Source organism: Stenella coeruleoalba (genome assembly GCF_951394435.1).
Source record: "Stenella coeruleoalba genome assembly, chromosome: 16".
In the NCBI taxonomy this organism is placed as follows: Eukaryota; Metazoa; Chordata; class Mammalia; order Artiodactyla; family Delphinidae; genus Stenella; species Stenella coeruleoalba.
In genome coordinates this window covers 84238959-84259121 of record NC_137162.1, presented here as the reverse complement: position 1 = coordinate 84259121, position 20163 = coordinate 84238959, and the positions used below count along the sequence as shown (strand labels likewise).

The 20163-nt window shown below is 40.1% G+C and overlaps 1 protein-coding gene across 1 annotated transcript in view; it reads right to left on the bottom strand.

The window, feature by feature from the left end:
* The window catches only part of FMN2 (formin 2), a 315421-nt gene that overhangs the window by 49872 nt on the left and 245386 nt on the right, over positions 1-20163 (bottom strand). The window contains exon 15 of the mRNA XM_079899446.1: positions 10424-10475. Coding sequence (XP_079755572.1) covers positions 10424-10475 — 52 coding nt within the window. The remainder of the gene's footprint in view (positions 1-10423; positions 10476-20163) is intronic.

The window sequence follows — 20163 nt, the reverse complement described above, 5'->3', positions numbered from 1 at the left end:
TCTTACAGGTTTTTTAGACCAATTTTGAAAACCAATGTCAAATATTCTCATTTTTTAAAAATTGAATTCAATATCATTAAGTCAAAGAATTTTCATCAATTCATGATGTTTTTCCCAGAAGTACTAATGATTTTATTGCTAAAAAATGTAAAGACTACAAACAAAACCAAAAAGACTTTACGAATTATTTTATGAGGATATATTTTCATAACTTTAAAAATAATCCCCAGTCACTTGGGGAAATGTTTTAGTGGGTTAAAGAATACACACTAAGGTTAGGCAACTTTCGGGAAGCAACCTGCATCATTCATGCTAATCTAGGGACTGATGTGCCAATAATACTCTTACTCCTTCAAAAATCAGTATAGATGCAAATTTCCACACCACAGTATTACCAGAGGGATTAAAATGTATTTTCATTGCAAATATGCTACTGTTTCTCCTTAGGAGTCTCTGTGGCCAGGAGCAGGGCGTGTGGTCTTACCTGGGTGCGCTGATATTGCTTGGGGAAGGAGCGGGGAGGAGAGGACCTGGGAAAACCTTGGACCTTTGAAAGAAAGTGCTGTTTGAAAAGTAAAATATTGCATACTCTCTGGGGAAGAAGCTGTGTGTGTTGTATATCTACTGCATGTTTAGCTACTGTGTTAAATACAGTATCTACTTGACAGCTTTGACCACCCACATAAATGAAGAAAACCGAGATCATAAAGACAGATGACCCTGCAGTTGGCCTAGGAGTGTTGCTATCTTCCTCCTGGATGCTTCCTGCAGACGCACTTCAGTGGGGCCAGAATCTATGCAGTGTTTTCCCTCCGACTCTGATGCAAAGTTTGCACGGTAAATGCAGCTATAAATTCCACTGGTCTGAGCCCATAACTATGTTGCCCCTCAGGACAAATGGTGAGCAAACCACGCAAAACAATTCTTCATGCTGCTTTTCGTATAAGTTTACTCACATTTGGTGTATGCAACTGTAGCCACAAAGTGAGATGATGTGCTTTATGATATAAAAGTTCCCACAAAGAAAAAGTCAACCTATTAAAAGGTCATTCACTAGTCACAAAATTATCTCTTTTTAACCCTTATTGGTACACTACCCTCACCCCCAAGTCAAAGTGCCATTGTTTCTTAGCTTTAGAAGACTTGCTGCGCTCATAGCCCGAGCTGGACTTCTCGAGCCCGTGCCACCTGTCTGGAAGTCAATCAGATCCACCCTTTTGAGAATCTGCAATGATAGCTACAGAGAAAATTCAGACTTGGGTCATTAGTGGCAGGTCCACATGGTAAACATCATGAAGTGAGAAGAATATCAGGTAATTACATTGTGCCAGGCACTATTCTATTATTCTTCTCATTTTAGAAATGAAGAAATGGAGGTACAGAGTTTCAATAAATTTCCCCAAATCAGATAACTTTAAAAAAAGTGGAACCAGGATTTGCTAACCACTCCACTCTAACCTGGTCAGGGACTGGGCCCTGTGCTCACCCCTGCCTGGTTCCCATCCCCCTGAGGCTATTTCCCTTTACCTTGGATTCTGGAGCCCTCTGAGAAATCCTTTGGGGGTTTTACTTAATTTAAGGTGGTTCTCTGTAAATTGTAACCAAATTTTCCCCTCTAACGACAATCTTCTAAAGAAGATTTCTAATTTGCCTTATGAAATATGTCTACAGATAAAGTCACGTATAACTGTTTCATTTTTCTCTTAGTTTCATTCTACCCAGAAAAATCTTTTCCTTCAATCAGGAAGTAACTACTTTTATTCAACTGTTTTTTTTTTCCTAGAACATCTACTGTGCTAGAAGCATAGTTTCTCAAAAGGTACAACCCTAATAGATTTGAATCATGATATGGTTAAATACACCTGTTATCTTAAATTATTACCCCTTAGCTTTTCTACTACTTTCTGTTCTCTAAAGTACAAAACAGTGGGCAAAACAGTGTGTACTCTCTTGGGTCTTCATCCTCCCCACACCCTGCAAGAACACAGGGATTAGAATCTTTAATAAAAATGTGGCGACTTCACTCCTCTTCTTCTTGCTTACACAGGAAAAAACTTTAGGAGTTCTAACCTCTTTTAGGTTGGAGAACTTAGCTTCTGGAAACACTTTAGCCTAGACTAGGCCCAAATATATTTTAAAATATTGGAGTGGGGAAGATTTTATCAACCCTATACAACAGGAAATTTTCCATTTTTAAAACAAAACTTTGCAAAAGGGCAGAAATTATTTGATGCATTTTCCCCCTTTATAATTACAAACCAAAACTGAAAGGAAACATACCAAATTCTCTAAAGCAGAAGGTCCTGAAGTCGTTCTATTCAGAATGCATAAAAGCTAAAACATAAAAAAATTCAGTAGAGACTACCATTTCAGAATGTTTTTTATAACTGACAAAGGCCAGCAAATCTGCACAGGGTGTCAGAGGGCCCCACACTGTTGAAAGTCACTGGTTTTATAAAAAGTTGAATAATGTAGCCACAGAAGAAAACCCCTTTGTCCAAAGAAAAGTGCTGTACCTAAAATGCACACCAAGGCCTGAGAGTGGAAGGTGTGAGAGAGTTTTCTCCAATTTCCCCTGGAAGCCTTCCTCCTGTAGGCCTCCAAATGGTGACCCTCCTGGCAGGATGTCAAGTAGTTAACAAAAAAATCTAAATTGGAAAATACAAACTGCAACTTTGCTTTACTTTATCAATATTGTTAATAGAATGATGTAATTGTTTGGGAGTTTTACAAAGATATTCCCTATCACTTCAGTTTTAATACCAGGCTGCAGCCTGCCTGGTATGCCAGACTAAGCCAGATAAACACAAACCTATCAATGCAATCCCTATCAAATTACCAAGGATATTTTTCTCAGAACTAGAACAAAAAATTTTTAAATTTGTATGGAAACACAAAGACTCCAAGTAGCCAAAGCAATCTTGAGAAAGAAAAATGGAGCTGGAGGAATCAGACACCCTGACTTCAGACAATACTACAAAGCTATGGTAATCTAAACAGCATGGTACTGGCACAAAACAGACACGTACATCAATGGGACAGAATAGAGAGCCCAGAAATAAGCCCATGTGCTTATGGTCAATTAATCTATGACAAAGGAGGCAAGAATATACTATGGAGAAAAGACAGTCTCTTAAATAAGTGGTGCTGAGAAAACTGGACAGCTACATGTAAAAGAATGAAATTACAACATTCTCTTACACCACACACAAAAATAAACTCAATATCAATTAAAGGCCTAAATGTAATACCAGAAACCATTATACTCCTAGAGGAAAACACAGGCAGACCACTCTTTGACATAAACTGCGGCAATATCTTTTTGGATCTGCCTCCTAAAGCAAAGGAAATAAAAGCAAAAATAAACAAGTGGGACCTAATTAAACTTAAAAGCTTTTGCACAGCAAAGGAAATGATAAACAAAACAAAAAGACAGTCTACAGAATGGTATAAAATATTTGCAAATGATACACTGACAAGGAATTAATCTCCAAAATATACAAACAGCTCATACAGCTCAATATCAAAAAAACAAAGAACCCAATCAAAAAATGGGCAGAAGATCTAAATAGATATTTCCTTAAAGATGACATAAAGGTGGCCAAAAGGCACATGAAAAGATACTCCTCATCTCTAATTATTAGAGAAATGCAAATCAAAACTACAATGAGGTACCACCTCACACTGGTCAGAATGGCCATCATCAGAAAATCTACAAACAGCAAATGTTGGACACGGTGTGGAGAAAAGGGAACCCTCCTACACTCTTGATGGGAATGTAAATTGGTGCAGTCACTATAGAAAATAGTACAGGGGTTCCTTAAAAAACTAAAAATAGAGCTACTATATGATACTGCAATCCCACTCCTGGGCATATATACAGAGAAAACCATAATTTGAAAAGATATATGCACCTCAATGTTCATCGCAGCAATGTTTACAATAGTCAGGTGATGGAAGCAACCTAAACGTCCATTGATGGATGAATGAATAAAGAAGATGTGGTACATATATATGATGGACTATTACTCAGCCATAAAAAAGAATGAAATAATGCCATTTGCAGCAACAGAGATGGACCTAGAGATTATCATACTAAGTGACACAAGCCAGACAGAGAAAGACAAATATAATATGATATCACATATATGTGGAATCTAATAAAACGCTACAAATGAACTTATATTCAAAACAAAAATAGACCCACAGACATAGAAAACAAACTTACAGTTACCAAAGGGGAAAGTAAGGGGGAGAGATAAATTAGGAGTTTGGAATTAACATATACACACTACTATATATAAAATAGATTTAAAAAACAAGGACCTACTGTATAGCACAGGGAACTATACTCAACACTTTGTAACAACGTATAAGGTAAAAGAATCTGAAAAAATATATAGGTATGTATAACTGAATCAACTTGCTGTACACCTGAAACTAACACAACACTGTAAATCCTATACTTCAATTAAAAAAGAAAAAGAAAATCTGCTCTTTTTCTATTTCAAAATCATTTTCACCATAAAATATGGTTTGTACCTATAGAATAAAAAAAAACAAAGAAGAACTTCTAAGAAAATTTTGAAGTTAGCCATAATTTATAAATAAGAACCGCTGAGTGTGAGAAGTCAATTTTATAACTCCCAGTCTCATTATTCTTTAAATTTAGATATAAAGGAATGGCCATTTATTAGACAAATCTGGAATTGTTACATTTTCTGCCTGTGAGCTGATACAGACACTGACTAATTCTGTGGGAAAATAAAAACTATCATATTTGGTCTGGTGATACTTTCCCACAATTGAAGAAAGCTATGATGCTAATTAAAAAGAAAATAAAAGCAGAGCCTGAAGTAAGCACATTCAGTGGCGATGCAGCTGACAGACAGGTTTCTGGTGAAGCCCACCCTGTAAGACATTCATCTGGCTCACCCAGGAAATCATCTGAAGATGAGAACACGCTTGTCCGATGTGCATTTGGGTTTGGGGTGTGTGGTTCAAGACTCATCTGCTCAGTCGCCTTACTTTCTGGGAGAACTGAAGAGTTTGGTCAAACTATTTATCTAAAACTTACATATTTTTGTTCATGTGAAATAGTAACTTAAAGTCCCACTTCTCAGATTAATAGCAAGATTGCATGAATAGACAAGTTAGCACATAAAACTACTGTGCTATCAAATGGAATATAAAAAAGATCGGATGTGCTTTAAAAGTTTACTAACCATTGTTTCTTTTGAATATTTTTCTTTAGTTAGGGAATCATAAAATGACCTGAAAAACACATAATATTCCACCATAGAAAAGAATCCTAATTAATTTCTTGATAAGAGTTCACTATCCATTTTAAAATGACTAAAAGTCAAGACTTTTTGTTTTCCAAGTACTCAAACATAAAGACAAATCAGTATAAAATTCCCTTCAAAGCAAGCCAATAACGAGTTTGTGCAGTTTACAGCAGATTTTCACACAAATATGCTTCTCTAGTAAGACCTCTTACTATCCACACTTGAGGAAACTCTGCATATTGTAAAAAGCAAGGTATTCCATTCCGACAACCTGATGGATGGTGGGGGGTGGCTGAGTAAGCCAGGCTTCCAACCACACTTGGCGTGGTTTTCCAGGTGCCATTTGGGGTGGACCATCAGGGTTCAGCCACCACACTGGCCACCTTCTTTCACAGCGACCTTGGTGGAAATACGCAACACTAAATGGCCTCAACACCATTGGGGAACTTCTGTTTTGGTATCAAAAATATCCCCAGGACATTTATAGTTCAGCACAGCTATCACAATTATCTGTAAATGACTCTCAACCCATTCTAGAAACTAAAGCACAAACATCTGCCACCAATTTGTCACTTGGTATCTTGTGACGTGCAAAGTAAAAGTAATAGTTTTCAGTTGTAATAACATCACTGCCCCACCCCAATGAAGGGCCAACAGAGGCAGGAGAATGAGGAAGGCCAGCTCTGCTGTGATGACAAACTGAAATCACGATTGGAGGGATGACAGTTGAGGTTCATGAAATGGAGTCAGGTGGCTACTGAGGACCAGGTCTCAGACAGGTCTCTGCCCTACTGAGAACCTGAACTTTCTATGAACTGCACCAGGTCCAAGGACACCACCAGCCGTATTCAGAACAGCACTTGCCAGCTGCACCCTTAAGGTCTCAAGCTCTCCCCTTGTAACTACGCAACCATTTCAGATCCCACGTGTCCTTAGTTAACAAGCACCCTTACTTCTCGCCAGCTCCAATTCTAATTCTTGACAATTTATGTAACCTTGCAGGTTTTCTGCCTTTATAAACTTCCCCCATTTTGTAGTCCGGTGGAACACAATTCAAATTCTTGAATCTGTGTCTCCCAGGCTGCAGTCCTAACAAACCCCAAATAAACATCTTTTTATTTCAATCAGGTCTCTGTTCTGAAATTTTGGTTAACAGCAGGGACTTAAATACGCAGACCAGGTAGAATGCTTAAATACCATCTTACCCCCAAATGGATTTCAGCTGACTTAATAGTATGGCACACCAAAGATAATAACCTCTAATAAAGTAAAAATAAAAGAAGGGGTGGAAGGCTGAGAAGATATGCGAGCCTGGTCTCCCCTCTCAGGGCCTTGCTGAGGCAGCTCAAATATCTAGAGATCAAATAAAGAGTGAGAGTGTGTGTGCTTCCCTTAAAAAATTTTTGGGAGGTGGGGCTGGGGGTGAGGGGTGGGTAGAAGTATTTTTTCACAAAGAGAGCACAAAGAGGAAGTCTAAAGTCCAAGGCTTTGGGTTCCAAAATTTATGTAGGTGGAGAGAGCATTTGGTGGCCTAGCGTGGGGCGTGGGAGTGGGCCTCACCCCTGGGAAGGAGACCTGAGACTCTGGAACTTGGGACAAGCCCCCCAGCCTGCCCGAGTGGCAGACCTCAGAGCGGCAGGAGGGAGGGCGTCCACTGCTGGTCCCCATGGTTCTGGGAGCAGCATGACCTCAGCAGACGAGGTGTGCTTCTTCTGTGGCTACTAGACAGACTGCAGACAGGCGTCTGATCTGAGTTTTAAGCCTGGCTTCCTAGGAGTTGGCCCTGGGTCAGAGCAGCGCACTGTGCAGCCCATGGCTGGTCAGAAGTTGTGCGGGAGCCCCCGGCCAGGGGGCTTCCTGCATCTGCTGATGGATCTGGACACAGCTTGGGGAACGTTGTTGAGTCCTCTCCACACCCTGGTCTGATGGCCCGTGAGTGAGGGTGGCCTCACCCACCCTGCCCAGCCCCCGGAGGCTCCTTCTTGGCTGCCTGCTCGCTAGGCCACCCTGTGGTCACTGTCTGCATCCCGGAGCTGTGGGTCCTCCTAATTGTCCTCCACTGAGACCTCCACTGCTTTCCACGAGGCGTCCTGCACGGAATTCTCCTTCGTTCCAATAGAGTCGGTCCCCTCAGACGGAGCTGCAACGTTGTGGACACGATCTCTGGGCTCCGCATGGGAGCTGAAGCCAGAGGAGGGCGCTGGCCTATGTGCCCCAGCGGGGACCCCAAGCCTCCCAGCAGAAGCCCCCTTTCCGGAGGAGGGAGGGCCTCACCCCGTCAGCCGGGGGTGCATTGAGGCAGGGAGCCCCATCCTCTGCACATGCTTGCCTAGAGCAGGACTTCTCAGCACACAGCGGCTAGCGGGCTGGGCCCAGCCCGGGGAGGACAGCCTGCTCGGAGGCCCGAGGGGCATCCACGGCCGTGGCTCAGATGCCACCACCCGCTGTTCTCACCAAGATGTAGCAGATTTCCTTGAATGAATGATTTCCCATTTGCTGGAGGCTGTTAGAACGTGTTTTAGAAATGTTAAGTGATTGTTTTATATCCTTTTCTCCAGTGAAATTGTTGTTAGTTGGGAAGAGAGTTCACTCTGGAAATCAGTCTCCTAAGCTTAAGTGTTTGGGTGAGTCCAAAAGAAGGGGATTTCGAAAAACCCATAGGAGGCAGGTTCCTACACATATATTTAACTTGGAAAATTTAATTATTCTGAGCTGATCTCTACACACTCACCATGTGTGTATTGTTTATTTCACAGATAAGGACACGGATTCAAAAGTTATGGTAAATCCTTGGAGCCACAGCTCCAGCAGTTTGGAGCAGGTGCAGATACACAGATCTGACACCAAAATCTATGCTCTAATAATGCTTCCAGGCGGCCCAATCCCAGATTCAGCAGAAACAGTGAGGAACATAGAACGCACACATAAACACATGCCTGATTCTGAAATCTGACTCTGCTTTCTGCTTCCACCACCCAACATTTTGTAATCTGATTATGATAATAATGTGAAAATAACATAGCAATTAACATATTAGTCACTTACTAAGTGCTGAGCATCTGGCAAACACTATCTGACTTAATTCTGCAGGGGCCACCCCAGAATGTCTCTTGGGCATTTGGATTATTTCCAGCTGAAAATAATCAAGGACCAAAAGACTCAGGAAGAAATTCTGACCTTGCCCCTGAATGCCTAAAGAACTTAGATAGAGGGTTTGCTCCTGGAATAGAGCTTTCAGCAGAGGTATCTGCAAGAATATGGGGGTGCGGGGGCGGCTCTTGGCAGGGCCTGCACATCAGTCCACTCTGTGCCTGTCGTCTCTGCTGGCCCAGCAAACACTGGTTTAAGCAAGCATCTGCTTTTCTGTCTCCTTGTGAATTGCCTTCCTCCCCTCTGAAGTCCTAAACCAGTACCACAACATCCTCTTTTGTCTTTAGCTGAAGGTGGTATTTAAGTTTTCCTGGGTCTCTCCCATGTATACTTGTTATTAAACTTTTCTGTGATTTTCTCCTGTTAATCTCTCTCATGTCAGTTTAATTCTTAGACCAGCCAGAAGAACCTAGAAGGGTAGAGGATAACGTCTTCTTCCCTGACATCTCTACCTCGCCAAGTAGTCACTGCTGTCCCAGGGTTAGGGTTTGGACCCCAAGGCACAGCCATCACACACGAAAGGCCAGGGCCACACTGCCTACTGCAGAGAATTACTACTGACTGCTGTCCAGGTCATGCAGCATTGCTACAGAAATGGTACAGAGACTTAGTTCTTTTAGGAATGTTTCACAGGATCCATAATTCTTACTTTTATTTTTAAATTTCAGAGTTAATTTTCTAAATTATAAAGATGACTCTTTTATTAACAGATTTGTCCTTAGCCAGAATTCCTTTCATACAATTAACTGAAATTCCTGCTTGTTATAATTTAAGGTCTTCACCTCGGTTTTTGCTTTGATAGAAACTGGCCAATTCTGTTTTACCAATTTGCCTGCAATACAACTATTATGTATGTGATATCTGTTCACAGACATATGGGATCTTGCCTCATAAAGTAATAGCAAAGAACCTCTTTTATCAACATTTTCCCAAGAGTAATCAAATTTCTTTAGAGACTGTGATGGTTAATTTGACGTGTCAGCTTGGTTGGGCTGTGGTAACTGGTCTGGGGTCAAACACCAGTGTAGATATTGTTGTAAAGGTATTTTTTAGATGTGATTAACGTTTAAATCAGTAGACTTTGAGAAAAGCAGATGACCCTCCATAATGAGGATGGGCCTCATCCAATCTAGCTGAGGGAATTAAGAAAAAAAGACTGGTTACCCAAATAGGAAGGAATTCTGTCTCCAGAATGCTTTCCGACTCAAGATTGTAACATCAACAACATGCAGAATTTCCCGCCTGTTTTGAGCCAATTCCTTAAAATCAATCTCTCTCTATCTGTAGGTGTGCACACCCCGCCACACACCACACACACAGAGACACACACCCCCACACACACACCCCACACGCCACACACATACAGACACACACTCCCCACACACCACACACACCCCCCCCACAGACACACACAAACACCACACACACACAGACACACACACACAGACACACACACACAGACACACACACACACACACACCTATGGGCTCTGTTTTCTGGAGAAATCTGACTAGCACAGAGAGGAAGAAGTGGAGAAGATTGATGCAGAGAAGCAGAGATTTCTGAGATACTTTTCTACGCTCACCCATGATTGCAAACCTCCATTCTGGAAGTAAGGGTTATGTAAGGGGAACTCAGGGTGCCGGCCCAGCTGTGGAAACTCAATAGTGTCCTATAACCAAACCTTCATCCTTTTTTCTTAAGATAGGTTCTCTTAAATTTCTACAACGCTAAATCCTATTCTACAGAGAAGGTGCTAAGCCAGTCACAATAATTGGATACTTAACAGATTTATATGTCAACCAGAGTTATAAAATAAAAGCCAGAAATCCAATGTATCATCAAAGTGCATATTGAATTAGTTTCTTTCTCTTTTATGCTTGAGAATAAAAATTGAGCTAATGATTGACTCCTTGAACTGAAGCACGCTAAGCACTTTCTAAGTCAACTCTGAGAACAAACGCTGAAAGAAAACAATTGCTCACCATTTATGAGTCTCTGTCAGTGAGTTCTCCTCCGCTTCTTGGTCAATTTTAGCTGAAAATGCAAGAAAAGAAAACAAGATGAGATAAATGATAAATGGTTATAACCATCTCAAACAAAACAGATCCAAATAATATGAAATATATTTTAACACATTATTAACACTAAGGTACTCCAGACGGAAGTTTATTTTAAATCTATGAAGAGATATGATTGAATAGGTTATGTTTAATTTTCATTAAGCTAATACTACTTTCTAAGTAATTTCTTTAGATCAGTCACATTAATCTGAGAAAATAAAACACTAGAAAACTTGATATTCACATCAAATTTGTTTGTCAAGGATTTAAATGTCAATAATTGGCTGAAAATAACTCTCTCAAGCAAAGGTACAAAAACCAAGTAAAAAAACCTAAATAAAAATGGTTTGTGACCTTCTTCACCAGTGCTCTCCACACCAGGTCACAAGTGACCAGATCCAGAGATTATTTCCATGCAGATGTAAGATAAAATACTAACGCTTTCTACTAATTCCAAGTGATGAGATGACAGTGCATACATTTATTTGCTATTAGATTTGTCTAAAAATAAAGAATGGTAGCCGGACACAAACCCAAAGATCAAATTTGGGAAAGAGGTTACACCATTATTTAAAAATTATTTAAAATAACACAGAAACTCCCATCATATAATATACATATGGCAGTGACCTTCACATTTTTTGACCAGTAAGCATTCTAGGAATTTACGTATTAGTTCATACACATGTATTTGACATTGAAAGCTTCAAAAATACTCCTACTTCTCACCATGTTAATATTTTTAGCCTATTCCATTAGATCTCAAAATGTAGCCACTAAGTTGATTTCATGCTTCAGTAATGATCAGTTTGAAAATCACTGAGCTACTGAACAAAAAGTTTAAAAATAAATGAAAAAGACCCTGGAGCTAGTGAAAGAAGTTGTCTTTTCATAACCATTCCCCTTTGGGTCACACTCACGGCCATTTGGAGAAATTAGAAGACAAAGAGGAGCACAGCAAACTGATTCTAAAAATTGGAGCTGTGAATGGAAGCAAACCCCTGGTCCCTTGGAACTGTCAGTGTCTCCATCAGGACTTAAACAGTCATCAGCATGGGCTGGTTACTGTATGTCTGAAGGCCTGCACAACGTCTGCACAGCCACTGTGGAGTGTTGTTGGCTCCTCTCTGCAGGACTGTGACAATATATTTTTTAAAATTTTTATTGGAGTATAGTTGACTTACAATGTTGTGTTAGTTTCTGCTGTACAGCAAAGTGAGTCAGTTATACACATATACGTATCCACTGTTTTCTAGATTCTTTTCCCATGTGGGTCATTATGGAGTATTGAGTAGAGTTCCCTGTGCTGTACAGTAGGTCCTTATTAGTTATCTATTTTATATATAATAGTGTGTATATGTCAACCCCAATCTCCCAATTTATCCCTCCCTCCCTTACCCCCTGGTAAACAAGTTTGTTTTCTACATCCGTGACTGTCTGAATTTAACAGGGATACTTGGAGCTGGCAGCAGAGATTTTTCCCCCTTTCCCCTTTTGTTCTTTAGAGTGTTTACATAAGTCTACAGGTCAATCATTAGTTATATTAAGAAACAGAATACATGTTCCATGACTTCACTTTGAAAAGTCTCCAATGTTAATATATTTTCTTACAAAGTCTGCTCTGGGCTGCTTAGCATGAAAATGGTTGGCTTCCGTAAGAAATTCTAGAACCACAGAAAGTTTCTTTAAGGGAAAATGACAAAGCACCACAATGATTACCATTTTCAGGAAGGACATTCTCCCAACTGCCTATGTGTCTTTTTTTTTCTTTTGTAAAATATAGAGATTAAGACTGAAAAAGAAAGAAAATTTCTGGACTATTTTAAAACCATCAAGTAAATGACATATGAAATTTAAAACACCCTAAAATTAGATTCCAGAGATCTGTGTTCTATTTGTGATTCTGCCACTGAAATTAGCTTTGTAATCTTAGATAAATAGATTAATCTGTTAACATACATAAAATATTTAGCATAGTGCCCCCAAAAGTTAGTAGGGACTAAATAAATGTTCTTTGAAAACGCTGGATCTCAAGCTCTTGAAATTCCTAAAGTGATGTTCAGGTTTTCAAGTAAAAATGGAACATGACATATGAATAAAGTTATTTCCTATAAACCATGCAAACTTCCAATTGCTAATTATTTCATTCTCTGACCTATTTTTTCAGAGACATAAAAATTATTTTCAGTTAATTTCTAATGGCACAGAGGGCTTTGTGACTAGTTTTGAAAGCCAGTGTTACTTTTAGCAGCATTTTCCTACATATTTATAATCTTCTATTGATAAAGTTTATTATACCAAAGTATGCAAATTACTACTTCAAGTAAGATTGATTTTCCCTTTCTTTATAGCACACAGATCATTTCTTTTTTGACATTTCAAATGGGGATGGCAGTCTTCTAGTTTGTTCATGACAATTGCTAACTGTAGGATACCTAAAAAAGCATTTAAAATAGGCCAACAGGGGAGGAGCTTCAAGATGGCGGAAGAGTAAGACGTGGAAATCACCTTCCTACCCACAAATACATCAGAAATACATCTACATGTGGAACAACTCCTACAGAACACCTACTGAACGCAGGCAGAAGACCTCAGACCTCCCAAAAGCCAAGAAACTCCCCACGTACCTGGGTAGGGCAAAAGAAAAAAGAAAAAACAGAGACAAAAGGATAGGGATGGGGCCTGCACCAGTGGGAGGGAGCCGTGAACGAGGAAAGGTTTCCACACACTAGGAAGCCCCTTCGCGGGCGGAGACTGTGGGAGGCGGAGGGAGAAAGCTTCAGAGCCACGGAGAAGAGGTCAGCAACAGGGATGCAGAGGGCAGAGCGGAGATTCCCACACAGAGGATCGGTGCCGACCGGCACTCACCAGCCTGAGAGGCTTCTCTGCTCACCCGCCGGGGCGGGCGGGGCCAGGAGCTGAGGTTCGGGTTTCTGTCAGATCCCAGGGAGAGGACTGGGGTTGCCGGCGTGAACACAGCCTGAGGGGGGCTAGTGCGCGACAGCCAGCTGGGAGGGAGTCTTGGAAAAGGTCTGGAGCTGCCGAAGAGGCAAGAGACTTTTTCTACCCCCTTTGTTTCCTGGCGCGCGAGAAGAGGGGATTAAGAGCGCTGCTTAAAGGAGTTCCAGAGACGGGCGCGAGCCGCAGCTAACAGCGCGGACCCGAGACGGGCATGAGACGCTAAGGCTGCTACTGCCGCCACCAAGAAGCCTGTGTGCAAGTACAGGTCACTAGCCACACCCCACCTCCCGGGAGCCTGTGCAGCCCGCCACTGCCAGGGTCCCGTGATCCAGGAACAACATGCCCGGGAGAACGCACGGCGCGGCTCAGGCTGGTACAACGTCATGCCAGCCTCTGCCTCCACAGGCTCGCCCACATCTGTACCCCTCCCTACCCCTGGACTGAGTGAGCCAGAGCCCCCGAAGCAGCTGCTCCTTTAACCTCGTCCTGTCTGTGCGAAGAACGGACGCCCTCAGGCGACCTACACGCAGAGGTGGGGCCAAATCCAAAGCTGAACCCCGGGAGCTGTGCGAACAAAGAGAAAGGGAAATCTCTCCCAGCAGCCTCAGGAGCAGTGGATTAAATCTCCACAATCAACCTGATGTACCTGCATCTGTGGAATACCTGAATAGACAATGAATTATCCCATATTGAGGAGGTGGACTTTGGGAGCAAGGAAATATTTTTTTTTCCCCTTTTTCTTTTTTTCTGAGTGTGTATGTGTATGCTTCTGTGTGTGATTTTGTCTGTATAGCTTTGCTCTTACCATTTGTCCTAGGTTCCTCTCTGTCCTTTTTTTTTTTTTTTTTTAATGCTTTTTAGCACTTGTTATCATTGGTGGATTTGTTTTTTGGTTTGGTCACTCTCTTTCCGTTTTTTTTATTACTTTAAAATTTTTTTAATAATTATTTTTACTTTCATAACTTTATCTTCTCCCTCTCTCTCTCTCTCTTACTTTCTTTCGTTCTTTTTCTTTCTTTCTTTTCTTTCCTTCTTCTACCTTTTATTCAGAGCCGTGTGGATGAAAGGCTCTTGGTGTTCCAGCCAGCATCCAGGCTGTGCCTCAGAGGTGGGAGAGCCAAGTTCAGAAGACTGGTCCACAAGAGACCTCCCAGCTCCACGTAATACCAAATGGGGTAAAACTCCCAGGGATCTCCATCTCAACGCCAAGTCCCAGCTCCATTCAATGACCAGCAAGCTCCAATGCTGGACACCCTATGCCAAACAACTAGCAAAACAGTAACACAAACCCACCCATTAGCAGAGAGGCTGCCTAAAATCATAATAAGGCCACAGACACCCCAAAACACACCACAAGACATGGACCTACTGAGCAGAAAGACAAGATCTAGCCTCATCCACCAGAACACAGGCACTAGTCCCCTCCACCAAGAAGCCTACACAAACCACTGAACCAACCTTAGCCACTGGGGGCAGACACCAAAAACCACAGGAACTACAAACCTGCAGACTGTGATAAGGAGACCCCAAACACAGTAAGTTAAGCAAAACGAGAAGACAGAGAAACACACAGCAGATGAAGGAGCAAGGTAAAAACCCACCAGACCTAACAAAAGAAAAGGAAATAGGCAGTGTACCTGAAAAAGAATTCAGAATAATGATAGTAAAGGTGATCCAAAATCTTCAAAATAGAATGGAGAAATTACAAGAAATGTTTAACAAGGACCTACAAAAACTAAAGAGCAAACAGTGATGAACAACACAATAAATGAAATTAAAAATTCTCTGGAAGGGATCAATAGCAGAATAACCGAGGCAGAAGAATGGATAACTGACCTGGAAGATAAAATAGTGGAAATGACTACTGCAGAGCAGAATAAAGGGAAAAAAATGAAAAGTAATGAGGACAGTCGCAGAGACCTCTGAGAAAACACTGAATGCACCAACATTCAAATTATAGGGGTCCCAGAAGAAGAAGAGAAAATGAAAGGGACTGAGAAAATATTTGAAGAGATTATAGTGGAAAACTTCCCTAATATGGGAAAGGAAATAGTTAATCAGTCCAGAAATCAGAGAGAGTTCCAAACAGGATAAATCCAAGGAGAAACACTCCAAGACACATATTAATCAAACTATCAAAAATTAAATACAAAGAAAACATATTAAAGGCAGCAAGGAAAAAACAACAAATAACACATAAGAGAATCCCCATAAGATTAACAGCTGATCTTTCAGCAGAAACTCTGAAAGCCAGAAGGGAGTGGCAGGACATATTTAAAGTGATGAAGGAGAAAACCCTTCAACCAAGATTACTCTACCCAGCAAGGATCTCATTCAGATTTGATGGAGAAATTTAAACCTTTACAGACAAGCAAAAGCTGAGAGAGTTCAGCACCACCAAACCAGCTTTACAACAAATGCTAAAGGAACTTCTCTAGGCAAGAAACACAAGAGAAGAAAAAGACCTACAATAACAACCCCAAAACAATTAAGAAAATGGGAATAGGAACACACATATCGATAATTACCTTAAATGTAAATGGATTAAATGCTCCCACCAAAAGACTGACTGGCTGAATAAAGACAAAAGCAAGACCCATATATATGCTGTCTACAAGAGACCTACTTCAGACCTAGGGACACATACACACTGAAAGTGAGGGGATTGAAAAAGATATTGCATACAAATGGAAATAAAAAGAAAGCTGGATTACCAATTCTCATATCAGACCAAATAGACTTTTAAAAAAAGACTATTACAAGAGACAAAAAGGACATTACATAATGATCAAGGCATCAATCCAGGAAGAAGATATAACAGTTGTGAATATTTATGCACCCAACATACGATCACCTCAATACATGAGGCAAATGCTAACAGCCATAAAAGGGGAAATCAACAGTAACACAATCAGAGTAGGGGACTATAACACCGCACTTTCACCAATTGACAGATCATCCAAAATGAAAATAAATAAGGACACATAAGCTTTAAATGATACATTAAACACGATGGACTGAATTGATATTTATAGGATATTACATCCAAAAACAACAGAATACACTTTCTTCTCAGGTGCTCATGAACATTCTACAGGACAGATCATATCTTGGGGCACAAATCAAGCCTTGGCAAATTTAAGAATATTGAAATCGTATCAAGTATCTTTTCTGACCACAATGCTATGAGACTAGATATCAATTACAGGAAAAAATCTATAAAAAATACAAACACATGGAGGCTAAACAATACACTACTTAATAACCAAGAGATCACTGAAAAAATCAAAGAAGAAATAAAAAAATACCTAGAAACAAATGCCAATGAAAACATGATGACCCAAAACCTATGGGATGCAGCAAAAGCACTTCTAACAGGGAAGTTTATAGCAATAGAATCGTACTTTAAGAAACAGGAAACATCTCAAATAAACAACCTAACCTTACACCTAAAGCAATTAGAGAAAGAAGAAGAACAACAACAAAAACAGTTAGCACAGGTAAGAAATCATAAAGATCAGATCAGAAATAAATGAAAAAGAAAGGAAGGAAATGATAGCAAAGATCAATAAAACTAAAAGTGGGTTCTTTGAGAAGATAAACAAAATTGATAAACCATTAGCCAGACTCATCAAGAAAAAAAGGGAGAAGACTCAAATCAATAGAATTAGAAATGAAAAAGAAGTAACAACTGACACTGCTGAAATACAAAAGATCATGAGACATTACTATAAGCAACTCTACGCCAATAAAATGGACAATCTGGAAGAAATGGACAAATTCTTAGAAATGAACAACCTGCCAAGACTGAATCAGGAAGAAATAGAAAATATGAACAGACCAATCACAAGCTCTGAAATTGAAACTGTGATTAAAAAGCTTCCAACAAACAAAAGCCCAGGACCAGATGGCTGCACAGGTGAATTCTATCAAACATTTAGAGAAGAGCTAACACCGATTCTTCTCAAACTCTTCCAAAATATAGCAGAGGGAGGAACACTCCCAAACTCATTCTATGAGGCCACCATCACCTTGATACCAAAACCAGACAAGGATGTCACAAAGAAAGAAAACTACAGGCCAATATCACTGATGAACATAGATGCAAAAATCTTCAACAAAATACTAGCAAACAGAATCCAACAGCACATTAAAAGGATCATACACCATGATCAAGTAGGATTTATTCCTGGAATGCAAGGATTCTTCAATATATGCAAATCAATCAATGTGATACACCATATTAACAAATTGAAGGAGAAAAACCATATGATCATCTCAATAGATGCAGAGAAAGCCTTCAACAAAATTCAACACCAATTTATGATAAAAAAAAAAAAAACCCTGCAGAAAGTAGGCATAGAGGGAAATTTCCTCAACATAATAAAGGCCATATATGACAAACACACAGCCAACATCACCCTCACTGGTGAAAAAGTGAAAGCATTTCCACTAAGATCAGGAACAAGACAAGGTTGCTCACTCTCACCACTCTTATTCAACATAGTTTTGGAAGTTTTAGCCACAGCAATCAGAGAAGAAAAGGAAGTAAAAGGAATCCAAATCAGATAAGAAGAAGTAAAGCTGTCACTGTTTGCAGATGACATGACACTATACATAGAGAATCCTAAAGATGCTACTAGAAAACTACTAGAGCTAATCAATGAATTTGGTAAAGTAGCAGGATAAAAAAATTAATGCACAGAAATCTCTAGCATTCCTATACACTAATGATGAAAAATCTAAAAGTGAAATCAAGAAAATACTCCCATTTACCATTGCAACAAAAAGAATAAAATATCTAGGAATAAACCTACCTAAGGAGACAAAAGACCTGTATGCAGAAAATTATAAGACACTGATGAAAGAAATTAAAGATGACACAAATAGATGGAGAGATATACCATGTTCTTGGATTGGAAGCATCAACGTTGTGAAAATGACTCTACTACCCAAAGCAATCTACAGATTCAATGCAATCCCTATCAAACTACCACTGGCATTTTTCACAGAACTAGAACAAAAAAATCTCACAATTTGTATGGAAACACAAAAGACCCTGAATAGTGTTGTAGTTTATCTTAGGACAGGGCCGAAAGCAAGCTCGTCACACAAGATGAATTGTGCCGAAGCACAGCAGTAGAGGGCTGCCGCTCGCTCAGGCAAAACAGTGCCGTCTGTCCTGCTGTGGTAGCTTTTATTAAAGCATTATCTATGTTTACATTTTAAGACTTATTTTTTTAACATTCCAGAAAGCCAAAGCAGCAACATATGCTTCTATTGGTTATACAGGCAATAATGGGCTTTCTTGAAAACATGCCGTGCTTCGTCCTTGAGCGCAAAAGCAGCACAAAGTTCCCACCATTATTTTGATTATACTGAAGTAGCACAAGGACATTTCCTTGCGTTCCCACCATTCTGATTATACTGAGGACACCTCATGGATCAGTGCCCAAAGCACTCAATGCTTATTCGCAGGCCCCCGGTTTGCCGGGGTGGGGGGGGGCGCTCAAAGCATTCAGGACTGTTCACAGTTCTGGCTTATTCACATGCCCCCTGTTTGCCGGGGGGGCTCAAAGCAATCAGGACTGTTTGCAGTTCTGGCTTATTCACCAGCCCCCAGTTTGTTGGGGGGGGGGCTCATGGGTCACGTCTCCTTTCCATGTCCTCAGTTATTCCACTACATTTCCCCCTTTTTGTTTTGTAGCTTGTGCAGCATCAAGGAGGACATGGCAGCTTGTTGCGATGTTGCATGGCGGGTAACTTTTACTCGTCGTCGGACTACAATTAAACATATGATTATTATTATAATGAGCATTAGCAATCCTGTAGTAGAACCAAATAAAGCATGTAATTTAGATATGGGATTTAGATTATTAAGTCCTTGAATAATTTCAGTCTATACTTTTTGTGAATTAAGTTGTAATCTCTTCTGAAAAGTTTGTTGACTTTTCCCTTGTAAATTTACAATTTTTTTGGTCAAAGTTTTGTGATGTAATAAATGTTTTTTTATTTTTGTCCAGGGGAATGCAGACTGATTATATGGAACCGAAGTGACACAAAAGGCACTTTGATTCCAGTCACAACGTAGCTTCATTTGTCTTTGTAAATTTACAAGTTGGTCCCCCAACATAACCACAGCTTGTAGTAAGTCTGCTATTTCTGAATGTATTTCCGAATCAATTTGTCATTGAGAGGACCAAAGCATTTCAGAATTTTTATGTCAATCAGTTATATAATCAATGGTCTGAATAGATTGTTCTAAAACAACTCCAGCTACTGTAGCAGTAGCTGTTATGGCTATAATACCCATGACAGCTGCAATCAACATTCCTACAAATCTTTTACTTCTTTTTAATGCATCAGCTAAATATTGCAAAACAGCCATAGGGAGAGATTCTTGCCATTCCCTTCCAAGATTAACAGGAAGCCAAAGACCTGTCTGAGCTCGTAAAATATACAGACTTTCAGTAGATATGTTAAAAGATATACTAGAGTTAATGCAGGTATACAGAGAGCAATTTTTACACATTATAATACCTTGAGTCTCATTCCATACAGCTGGTTCCTTTAACAATACATGAGGTAATTTCACATAACTACGAGTATACCGAGTAACATTTTTATAAAAAGTCAAACTATGATTTCCAGATTTGTTAACCATATGTCCTACCCAGGCATTAATCTTTTTCAAAGCTGCC